At 34.2% G+C, this 12,655-nt stretch overlaps 2 protein-coding genes across 2 annotated transcripts in view; one reads left to right on the top strand and one right to left on the bottom strand.

Moving 5' to 3' along the window:
- The window catches only part of LOC142334663 (ATP-dependent translocase ABCB1-like), a 119,632-nt gene extending 116,682 nt beyond the window's left edge, over positions 1 to 2,950 (top strand). Inside the window, exons 21-22 of the mRNA XM_075382876.1 lie at positions 1,697 to 2,068; positions 2,678 to 2,950. Coding sequence (XP_075238991.1) covers positions 1,697 to 2,068; positions 2,678 to 2,902 — 597 coding nt within the window. The 3' untranslated portion in view covers positions 2,903 to 2,950. The remainder of the gene's footprint in view (positions 1 to 1,696; positions 2,069 to 2,677) is intronic.
- A 4,191-nt stretch (positions 2,951 to 7,141) lies between these two features.
- LOC142335429 (uncharacterized) overlaps positions 7,142 to 12,655 on the bottom strand; it is a 52,089-nt gene continuing 46,575 nt past the window's right edge. Inside the window, exons 7-8 of the mRNA XM_075383910.1 lie at positions 8,375 to 8,578; positions 7,142 to 7,349 (exon numbers count right to left, since the gene is read on the bottom strand). Of these exons, the coding sequence (XP_075240025.1) occupies positions 7,303 to 7,349; positions 8,375 to 8,578 (251 nt within the window). The 3' untranslated portion in view covers positions 7,142 to 7,302. The remainder of the gene's footprint in view (positions 7,350 to 8,374; positions 8,579 to 12,655) is intronic.

The following is a 12,655-nucleotide window of genomic DNA, read 5'->3' on the forward strand; positions in this document are numbered from 1 at the left end:
TCATTTATATAGAAAAGCGATGTGAGCCGATTTTGCTGACCTTAAGCTACAAGAATCCCCAAAAAGATTGGCAACGCTCAAAAATCCAACGTTTATATTGGAAACAGTTTTTGAAAAAACTAGGTAACTTTCTTTGAAACTCCTTGGGAAGCCACTTGTGCTTGTCATTATTATGCTTTGATCCACTTTTCTCTGCTCTTTACTAAACATGAGGAATACAAAAACAAAGTAAACTGCAAAAATAGTTTTAAAAATGACAGCGACTGATTACAATCCGAGTTATTTCTAGACTGCAAGAAAAAGAATGAAAAAAAAACGAGGCAGAACTCAGCTTGCAAATGATGTTTGCCCATAAGGAACCCGTAATTAATTCAATTATAAAGAATATGCATACTTTGATCATAAAGTCATTATAGCAGATCTAAATGATGTATTTTGGATAATTATCGAGTCGGGTTAGCTGAAAAACCGTTAAATTCAAATCGAGAACGCGTTTAAGTAACAATTTTTGGCGCCTACGAAAATTAGGTTGGCAATTTTTAGGTTGTTTCATACTGCCCATGTATTTAAGGCGGGTTAAAGAGGTTTATTCGGTGCCAAGTAAATTTTGAATTTTGAATTGTTTAGCAAACTTGGCAAATGGTTCAAATCATTAAACAACACTTCTATTTTTAGAGGTAAATAAAACAAACAACACTATCAATAACAATTTTAACATTTTATTCAGCAAAATTGAAGGAAAATTTCTTAAAAATACGGAAAAGTTAAACAAAAACATCCAAAAAACTCAGACAAATGTTCACAAAACTTTAGCCTCGACAAATCTGTAGAAAAAAAACGGAATCGAGAAAATTATTGTAACTATATATTTTGCGCTGGACAGGTTTGCTAATGATACCACTCACAACGCTCTACAACGAACATATCGATCCGCCAAAATTGACTGAAGAAAAAACCCATTTGAGCATATAGTTCCTTCACCCACTAAACAAGGGTCAGAACAATGAAGTGTCCACAAAATTTTTTCAGATAAATCCAATCTATTGTTTTCTTTTCAGTGGCGCATGGAGCAAGAGTTTTTTCAGTGTGCAAGAGCAATTTCATTGAAAAACGTATATGAAAAAATATATATTTTTAAATTGTCTACTTTTTTGAATTCAAAAATTGTTATATCCTAACATTGGAGACCTCATTATTTTGAATCTGCTTTATTATGAAGTAACTTCAATTAATCAATTTCAAAAGATCCATTTCATATTATGTTTATCTCAAGTGTATTTGACCACACGGAGCCCTGAAAAGTTCAGAATTGAGGGGAAAATGTAAATTCAAGTATTGTGAATTAAAATTTTTTATACGGAAACTGAAATTGAACAATTTTCAAACCTTTTCGTAGAATTGCTTGAGAAAGGATGAAAACAAAAATATCTATTCAAAGATCGTGATAGACACGGAAATATAAAGGAGTTTTAATCTGTCTTTCAATTTTAATTATCACTTTCTCAGCTAACTCTCTTAATTTTTCCTTTCACTGTAACAAAACACAAGACCTTCAAAGTTTGTCTCTAAACTTTTGGCGTGGAGTTTTTATCCCGGCAACTTGCCTTTAAAGCTAAGCCGAATTTTATGACAAAAGCTTTGAGATTTTATGAACTACATAAAAGCAATTTGATCATGATTTTTTTTTACTTTTCAGCTCTTGAATGGATACGATATCAAACAACTAAACGTGCGGGAACTCAGGCGCTGTATCTCAATTGTGAGCCAGGAGCCATCTCTCTTCAACGCTTCAATCCAGGACAACATCCGATACGGTTCTCTCACAGAATCAGGCGACTTCGACCCTTCAGTCACACTTGATGACGTCAAAAAGGCTGCCGCTTCTGCTAACTTGCACGAATTTGTAATTGGACTGCCACAGGGTTATGACACAAACGTGGGTGAAAAGGGAACTCAAATGTCTGGTGGACAGAAGCAGAGGATTGCGATTGCCAGAGCCCTGATTCGGAACCCTGAGATCCTTCTACTGGATGAAGCTACGTCGGCTTTGGATAGCGAGAGCGAGAAGGTCATCATTTTTTAGTCACTTGAATTGGCCTCTCAGTTCAACGTTTGCATTGTGTCATCTATGAATTTCATTCTCATAAGTCTTTCATAAAATAGAAATAAAAATTTTTGCGTTGTATGTTTTGTAAATTTCTTGCGCTTTCTGATTAGCATGATCGTTTTGGCCCAGTTTAAACGTAAGATATTATGTTAATTGAAAAGGTTTCTGATCAACAATTTTTCTGAAAAAATAGACTGTTTTTGCTTTATTATTTGTATAATCATACAATATTTGAACGTTTTTCTTCTAATCGAGTTTTCATTGCACTGAAAACGTGCTCGTAGGCAGTTACTATGACCGTCCTGCGATTTGATGGAAAAAATAAACAACATTAAAATTAAAATCTGTGATGTGCATTCTCTTGTCAGTTTGTATATTCAGTCCCATAAACTTGCAGCAGCTGCGAACGTTCGAAAAACGCCAGCCATGCAATTGACCATCAAAATGTTCATATTTGCTTATTTTATTTTTGAATTTTGACCTTCGAAATATTCGATAGCGTTGCAGCTTTATGGGACTTTATGGGAAAAGAACGATGATTGTAACTTCGAGACAAAAATATTCTTTTAGGTGGTGCAAGTGGCGCTAGATGCCGCCCGGAAAGGACGTACCTGTCTAGTGATTGCACATAGACTGACAACCATTCAGAATGCAGACGAGATAGTGGTAATTGACCAGGGCGATATTGTTCAGAGGGGAACTCATGAACAACTCTATTCTGAAAAATCCGGTCTCTATTTCAAATTCTGCCAAGCACAAAGCTTAGCTGCTAATAACGCTGCTGCAACCAAGTGAAACTCCGCGTTTTTAGACAAACTATACCCCACCCGCCCGAGTCGAGGTTTGGTCAAAAAATAATAAAAGATTAGCGATGAATAGTGGTGGCAAAAAAACTTTTTTCACCGCAAAGCGCCCGCATCTTTTAGCGCTGAATGCGGTGAAATTTTGCGGTTTTTAGCGGTGAAAATTTTTTTTCACCGCATTCCTGACGAAAACGAAACTGCCGTAAACGGATTCGAACCTCTCACCTCAATCATGTTAACAACTTGTTATTGCAATGCGCCATCAGTCACTTACTGCAATAATATCTCCTGTGACTCTAAAATAAGCGTTGAAATTAGCGGTGAATATTTGTAAGATTTTCAGTTTTTGGGGTGAGAAAATTTTTTGAACGCATTCTGCTGGTAGGTGAAAAAAAATTTCACCGCATTCTGCTGGTAGCGGTGAAAAAAATTTTCAACGCATTCTGCTGGTAGCGGTGAAAAAAAATTTCAACGCATTCTGCTGGTAGCGGTGAAAAAAAATTTCACCGCATTCTGCTGGTAGGTGAAAAAATTTTTTCACCGCATTCTGCTGGTAGCGGAGAAAAAAAATTTCACCGCATTCTGCTGGTAGCGGTGAAAAAAAATTTCAACGCATTCTGCTGGTAGTGCTGAAAAAGTTTTTTTCACCGCATTCTGCTGGTAGCGGTGAAAAAAAATTTCACCGCATTCTGCTGGTAGCGGTGAAAAAAAAATTTCAACGCATTCTGCTGGTAGCGGTGAAACAATTTCTTTCACCGCTTAAGCGGTGAAAAAAAAATTTCTTGAGCGCAAATTTTACCCTTTTTCTCAAATTCACCGCAAATCTTACATCTTTTAGCGATTTTTAGCGGCGACACCTCGACCCGGGCGTCCGACCATCCCTGTAAAAAAAACTTAGGTGTTCATATCAGCCTGTATTAATAAGACTAGTAATACGTGTTTTGGCACCGATAACGTGTTTGGTATCAAGTGATGCGATTGCCAGAGGGCCTATTGGGTATATAGAGGTTCCATTTTAGGGTTAAAACGTATTCATAGATGACCATAATGTACGGCACGAAAACTACATTACTGGCCGGTACCAGGGTGGCATTGGTACATTGAGGGTTATCAGAACCAATTTATCAAAAATGGCTTTTAATTACCACTCAAATGTGTGAATCAAATATCACTCGAACTTCCTTACATGCTAGCAACAATCTCATTTGCTTTATTTGGTAATAATTGATCAACGCCGGAGAAATATTGGATGAAAAATGCTATTTCAAGTGCTCCCATGTACCAATATTGCAAAACTGAATACATTTAATAGTCCGAGTACACAAACTGGCCTCTTAAATGTGCCAATTCTACCCTCGGCGTTGCGTCATTACGAAAACCTTTTGTCCTTAAGTTAAGACAGCATTTGAATTCTAATTAATCAATTCAATTAAGACTGGTTTTAAAATAAAATCTGCTTAAATATGCCGAAATGCATTTTTTAAAAAAAATATAAAATTTTGTTTTTTAACGAGTATGACCATATATTTTGATAATATATGTCGTTGGCCCTAGCGTTGCTATTTGTGAACTGACCCTACTGTTATTTTATTTATTGATGTTTAATGAGAATTATATTGTGAAAATGAACGTTTTTGGAATGAGACAGAAACTGTGGTTAGTATAAGGATTCAATTGAGAAGAGAGCCAACTCACCCTGATGCACAGTGTTTACAAACAGAAAAAAAATCACAGCCCACTTAATTGCCAAACCGACCTCAAAAGACCATATTCATTTTTTTCAACCGTCGCACGGCAATGAAATTTCTTCAATGCTATCTCAGGTTGAAGTCCCAAACGAAAAAGAGTATATCCAGACTACAAAGGAACGGTCTCGGGCGCCGTGGGTTCCAAATTGTGTAGTTTTTCTGGCTCGGACTCCACAAACACTGGCGATACTCCGTACCAAGTTTGGTTCAATGCAAACAACTCTATAACCCAATGAAAGCCATCTGTTTTTTACGGAATTATTATGAGCGAAAACGACAAATTTTGTATTAAAAAACTTTTTCCCTGCTCAATCTCGCGAGATTGAATTTTTTAAGTTTCAGATTCCATCTACACTGGGGATACCAAAAGTCTAAGATGGACATTATCAAATTCCATTATGGACATCGCAATATTATCAAATTCTTGGCACATGATAATCCAAAACATTTTGTGCGTTCATCCAAGCCCAAAAACTCTAACCCCACAAACGCACAAAAACCTGAACGCAAAGAATTGTGGTGAAAACAAAAGTCTCAATATGAAAACCAAAAATCTTGACATGAACGGTCGAAGTTCTGATCAGCACTTGAAATTCTGATGAACGCCAGAGAAAGTTCTGATGACGAAATTTTGGTAAAACACGAAAGTTTTTGGTTGCACGCACAAAAATCTGATGAAAGCACTAAAGTCTGAATACAAACGTACGAAAGTCCGAATATAAAATCTCTTCGTCTGGAACGGTCTTGAAAAAACTGGTTTCTGAGATTTGAGTGATCTATACATTTCGTGGTAGACTGTTAAATTAATGGCATTGTGGAGAAGCGGCTCAAATGTAGAGTATCTAGCAAACAAATAATGTTTTTAAACAGAGTTTTTCAATTGCGACGCGGGGGTGGGGGAGATTTTAATATTTAAAATTTTGTAAATGTTGGCACCAGTTGCCTGATTTTTTTTAAATGTCAATAATTTTAGGGTTTAATTTTGAAAACAATTAAGTTGTGTAGAATTTTAATGAAGGGAAAAATTTTTATTTGCCAACTTCTTTTGCAATTTATTCGAATATGACTTGGTTTAAGTTTTTTTCAAATTCTTATCTCTGTAAGATTTCGAAGTGAAGACATAAAATTGCAATGATGCTGTTTTATGATTTTGGCAGAATTTGCCTTTACCATTTCTTCACGCAATTTTCTTGCTTAACATTGTTAGTGTGATGCTTCTTGCCAAGGTAAAAGTTGTTGGTCAAAAAAGTTTTTAGATTTTGAAGATCTCTTCCATAAAAAACAATGAAATTAATTTTTTATTGACCAGAAGTGATATTTGATATTAGAAGTATCTTTTTCAGCTGAAACTGTGCTTATTGGTTACGATATGCAAAAACACGTAAAAAACACACATGTACCAAAACTACATCAATCACTATTTGTGTTTCAAAAACTTTATTTTTGAGCAAACCATCCAATCTTTGCCAAAGAGTGAAGAAAAGTGAAAAATTGACGTTTTAAAGGAGCTTTCAATCCGTTTTCTCTGCTTTCACAGAAACGATGTTAAAATTGCTTTGCTCTTTACTGCTCGCCGAACCCATTCCGCGTGTTCAATTTTCATTGAAAAAAAAATATTTTTGCTTAGTTTAATTTTAAGATCTGGTACACAGCATGCATGCATATAAACGATAATACAAAAAAAATTAGCGGCAACTCTAGCGAAGGAATTGTGCAAATACTTTGAGGTACAATACAATCAGATCGGCGAAAAATGTTTTTTCATGCTTAATCAAGCTAACAATTTTAGTATGGTCAAATATTTTGGAAAATGCGACGAAAATTTGCTTTGTCATGACCTTATTTGTCAACAAGCTGATGCTCATGTGCATCAATTAAAAATTGTCTTCAAAATCTTCAAAGAAAAAGATGTTATTGAATTTTATCAAGTAGTCACGATCTGAATGCAATTAAAATTTTATGGGCATTTATGAAGCAACAGTTACGAAAACAGAGAGTTCTCTAGGAAAATTTTCAAAAGAGGTTCAAAAATTTACTCAGATGTTACGAATTTATTTTTACCAATCGTCTAAATGATATTTAAAAAACTAAAAGCGTAATGGCTAGTTACTGAAGAATTGATTTGAACTCAAAATACTCTTTGATGTTTGGGGTAATTTTAAAAATATTCTACTTTTTGCTTCCATAGTGTATGAGGGCAACTCAAAGAAAATTCTTTATTTTAAAAAAATTCCACTAAATTAGATTGTACTTGATTACAGATCATTGTTGGATTGCTTCTCAATGTAATAAGCGGTGTTGTGGATTTGGAAAGGTCTGATCAGCGACTATTTTGGTTGCACCAAAAGAACTCAACAAAGGCACAATGGTTCGCATGCTGGTGTTATCATACCACAAAGTCTGGACGGCCTTGTCAGAGGCCTCTGGGGGTATTTAACCTCAGCCTGGGATATGTGAGAATTTGTAGAGAAGTCAATGTAAAATAAGTTTGAAGATAAATTTAATCCCAATAAAAATTCTTGGTTAGTGTCTCTAGATCACTGTAAATCCTCAACCATTTCTATAACTACAATCACAATAAAACCACTTCCCTTATGTGCTCAATGTGTAGCAGTTCTAGAAACCGACCAGAGGATTCGTGTCTTCACTCGCACTCGGGGCACTCTGGGAATCGAATCTGGTTCTGAATTCCTGAAAGAAAAACAGACTGGTAGTTGAGAGATCAACTTTTGAAAAGACACAGTTTGACCAGTATTTTGTAGAAGGGGTGTCGGCCTACGACAGGACTTTGGTTTAACCGTTTCTAGTGTACTCTTCTAATGTAGTTATGGCAGGGTAATCTTTTCATATAGTGAACCCCTAAAATAGGTATCTGAGTTTAATTAGATGAATGACTGCTTTGGAGACGGAAATCTGTTCCAATACACAAGGAAAGATAAATCCTTGATTTTAAGAGCAAATTTATTAAGTGAGTTTCAACCCTTAATATCAGTGCCACAAAACGGTTGTCTCCAGGCCCCCTAAATGTTGTTTTTTTAATCGACAGCAGCTGGTATTCAACTCGTTGGTGCCCAAAAACAAATTCAGGATCTATTCTGTCCCCAAAGCTAACTGGTCTTATATTTTTACGTAGGCTATTACGTAGGCTATTTTTTACATAGTAACGTGCTATATAACAACATTGTAATTTGTAACTGGGGGCGTAAAAAACACGGCAAAACAGAACAGATCCCAAATTCATTCTCAGAAAATTTATGTTTGGACGGCCAAAGTATCATTTCTCATCTTCTCTACATGACAATTTTGGTACTGAAAAAGAATTATCCTTCATCGAACAAAGCCTCTAACCTGTTCTTAGAGCTGGGTACATTGCAGTACCGAAGAATATAATTCCAAGCGAGTCATAAACGTTAGTTTACCCAAATAACTCTTTTTCCATAAATTTTACTTTATTTTTTCTTTGTTCTTTCTTTATTTTTTTGAAAATATACATAAAAACAACAAATATATTACCTTTTTTTCGAGGATTAGATTTCGCGGTAATAACAATTGCTGAATTGTTTTATATATAATATTTTGTTGCGAATATATTTAACTTTTGGTAATAAATTTAAGTTAAACTCTTCCTTTAAAATTTCATGTTTAACTCTTTAAATTTATTTCTTCTGCTCTGTTTTCGTTATTTTTAGAAAGAAGTGTGCACTAATATAGCTTACGAAGATAACTGTCGGCCAGGTCAATATCCTTCTGTTTGGGATTGCCATCATTGCGGGCCAGTCTCTTCGCTCTCATCATGTACAGCTGGTACATATTCTGGTTCACCCAGTCCAGCTCACAGTGTCCAGAAGGTGGAATAACATTTGTATTATTCATCAGGACAGTGTTATAAGCCTGCTGATTAAGCGCGTACACATCTCGATCTGTTTAAAATCATACTCGATATTTTAAATAGTCAGTATCATTTTGATCGCTTGCAGGATGATAATGATGGCTGACGACAGATTTTATACCGTGCTACATTTTATAAGTATCTCATCGCCTCTTGCAAAAGTAAGAGACGTGAGTTTTTATATTAGTTTTATAAATTCTGGTAAGCATAAAGGAAATGGCTCTCTTTTTGGTTGTAGAAATTTTTCCCCGAATACTTGTTTTGCAATACGATTCTATTTAGGATCTTTTTATTAATAGCCGCACAGCGATAGCTGGGGCTATTATTGGCCTTCTCTTGGTTTTTTTACAATTCAAAGAATTTGAATTGTATTGGAGCGCTGTCTCTTTTTTTAAGATCTGTTCACACATTTTCATGATTTTTGAAGTCAAATTGGAGTAGTGATTTTGGTCACGCCGAAACAGGAAGTGGAGCGAAAAAGCGAGTGGTTTTGCGGCGTGGAATTTTTCTCTCTAAATTCAAAGTAGAGTGAAAAAACGGTGTTTGAACAAAAATTCGCTTTCTCGCTAGTGGTTTTTTGTTCACATGCGGCAATTTCACTTTGATTTTTACTGTTTTTTTTTAATTTTTTGGATCGGATTTTTTTTCTAAATGTTTTTCCCAATCCATTCTTCGTCCGTTTTAGGTCTAGTTTTCTGTTTAGTCGATAAAATTCTTTGAATTGTACGTCAGGACTTGTCCTGCTATGTTTTTTACTTCGTCTAACAGATTTTTGTTTTGTTGTACCCTGACTTCTTGGAATTGACTTTTTCAATGACTTCAGTGACATCTACTGCTTTGCAGTTAAAATTTGTGTGCGTGACCTCATTTTTGCTTTTAAGTCAGTTGCGTGACATACCTCACTACAAAATGACTGCTGAACTCTAAATTTTATGAGCATTTACTAGTTAAAGATCAATAGTGCGCATCTAAGTAGTGCCAAACGTATATGGCCCAATTCTTGCGTATTAGTCTTGAGTTTTTGATTTTGAATATCAATTTCGAAAAAAATTTTTAGGGCTCCTTCCTTATAGACCGTATGTGTCATAAAATTGACCGTCCGAATCTAACAGAAAAATTCTAGTGGTCTATTAAAAGACTGGTGGTCGATTTGTCTATTTTATCTTTAGTTGATTCAATTCAAGGCCACAAGCGTGTATCACGGCTATTTTCCGGCAATCTGCCGGCTATGTTCAAGTATTTTTCAGTCGAAAAATTGATAATAGTTATTGGTTCATGGTTACTTGATTCAGCAACTTAGATACCACCCCAGACATTTGAGAATAGCTCTTGCAAGATAACTATCGCTGGTACTAACTTGCAAGATGTTGCAAGATAATGAGTAATCTTACAAGGCACATGCATGATATTGCAAGATATTGCAATCTGCCAGCTATATTTTTAATTTTGTGCAAATAGTCTGAATCCTCATGTTGCTCAAAACTGTCAAACGGTAGAAAGGTGTTTCGTTGGCAGAAATGTCTTCTGACACGTTTGTTTACCTAAGACAAAACAATAGAAGCCAATGCCATGTATGATTGGCAACCTGGGCGATGAAAAGGTAAGAATTATCCTTTGCACTTTAGAGCCTTTAGCTTATAATCTTGTTTGCTAAGAGTATGTGTAGTAATGTGTATGTTGGTACCTCCGCAGCATAGAGCCGCGATACGGTACCCATATACACATTACTCTAAATCCCTTTGTGTATCCACTACTCTATATTCAGTTCTTTTATATTTAAAATCTATCATTTCTTGTCTCACTTAGCGTAGTGGTTAAACAATCGAGTCTAGTTAAGTTGCTTTGGCAAACGGAAGGTTTGGGGATCCTTCCTCACTATCTCCAGTGAACGTCCCCCGATTTGATGAATAGCTATAAAACTAAGTCAGATAAAAAAAACTAATTCACAGTTCTTAAAAAGGATGATCCTTGCTGTGAGATTGTATATGGGACACACTGTGATGGGTATACAGTCAAAAACACAGAGATTGGCGGAAACACAGTGGTCAGTGTTTTTTTTCACTGATAGAACAAAAATTCACCATTACTATCTCTAATGCCCTTATTATCAAATGGATCTATAGCTATCTTATACTGTTCCTTAGTTTCTAAATGATGCATTTTGCTATCAATAGTATAATTAGTTACATATTTACTTACACCCCCATATATAGCATTTTTATAATCTTCCAAATTATTTTGGTTTTTAATAGTAGCTTTAGTTATACCTTTTAACTTTTTCTCATCTTCTCCTTTAACTGTATTATTACAATATACTTTAGCTTTAAGGAAGCAGGCTTCCATAATAGTATCATTAGGTAATTCATCCTTCATCTTACCTAACTCATTATTATGTAAAATATCTTTTATCTTATTCATTTCAGTTTCTATATTACTATATAAAGGAACATTTATGTTTATAAATATACTATCAGTATCCGTATAATGATAACTACAATCTAACTCTTTCTCAAAGTAATCATATATAACTTTATACATAAATAGTTTAGCTTTCTCTAATATAACACAGAACAATATAATTAAACTTATCTAACTTAACATTACCTCTTGTTTTATGTAAACCCACTGGATCATCATCAAATTCTACAATATATTTAAAACTAATATTTTCTACTGATTTAATATATCTATCTATTTCATTAACTAACTCTACATCTTGTCTATTGTATACATTTTCTAATGTTTTTCCATAGAAGGCATTATTCATCAGTTTAAAAAATACATCTCCAAATTTATCGAGCTTAGCTTTAGCTTCTTTTTCTCTGAATATTAATTTCAATATAAGGCTTTAACCACTCACTCTTACTATACTCAAACTTTTGCTTTATTGTAAAATCTTCCAACTTCAAACCACTAGCTAAATACCAATCTAACATCTCTCCATCAATTACATAATCTACCTTATCTGTTAACTTTAACATTAACTTCTTATTTGGTTTGTATCCTTTCTTTTTATTTTCAATTTGATAGTCTGTCAACTGATCATTGTTAGCCTTTGTCTTTTCTAAAAAGATATTTCTTTGTCTTTTCTTTCAATTCATCATTATGATTTACAGCAATAGTGTAGATATAACCTTTTGTGGAGCTAGATTGTGTATAATCATTGCCGTCACATACTTTGATCTCACCACTAGGTAAAGCTTGAACCTTAGCAGAAGCGTATAATGAGTTGAAGTCTAAGTAATTTAGATAATTCTCTTTCCCTGTATACTCAGGATCTATCTGCGAAGCAGTTTCACTGATTTCTTTATTTTTACATATTACATGACAATCACCTAATACTGAAGCTTACCCACCTCTAATACCATGTTGTATTGTATCGTAAATATTAACTGTATTTTCTTTATAATATTTAAGTCTAACATTAGTATATTTCAATCCACATAACCAAATCAACCCAGGAGTAGAATATGTATAACAAGGACCTATTTCATAATGTTCTAAACACTTACCTCTCAAACTTTCAAATACATCTACCCATAGTAATACATCTGTTTTAAGATATAACGTCATATAATCCTTTATTGTCTCACATACAGTATTATTCCAGCAATCTATTGCTTGCTTATATTCTTTATCAGTAATACCACTTTGTGTCAACTTAGAATAGAATGCTTTCTTAGGTGGAAATGATGTTTCATGTAGTTTATCTATACTATCTAACCATTTATATGGGAAAATACCTTTACGTCTCTCTAAAACAAATTTGTTTAATGTTACACATTCTTCATTACTCAATGTTTTAATTATAGCATCTATGCTAAGTGGATGGAAGAATCTAAACATATCTAATGCATTTGCATAACCCATATCAATACTAATATAATTCTCATCAGTTTTAATTAATACTTTAAGTCTAATCTTCTTTGCTAGTTTAGTTATAAATAAGTGATTATCAAAATTAGTAGAATGAAATATATATATTGGTACGAATGTACCCAAGTTCTCTCTACAATAGAAACACTCAGTAGTAAGTGGAGTAATAATATCTTCATTAAGTGGAATATTAATTTCAAATATATCTTTAAATAATTTATTATAACAATTT

Source organism: Convolutriloba macropyga, chromosome 2, assembly GCF_964194025.1.
Source record: "Convolutriloba macropyga chromosome 2, txConMacr16.3, whole genome shotgun sequence".
NCBI classification, from domain to species: Eukaryota; Metazoa; Xenacoelomorpha; order Acoela; family Convolutidae; genus Convolutriloba; species Convolutriloba macropyga.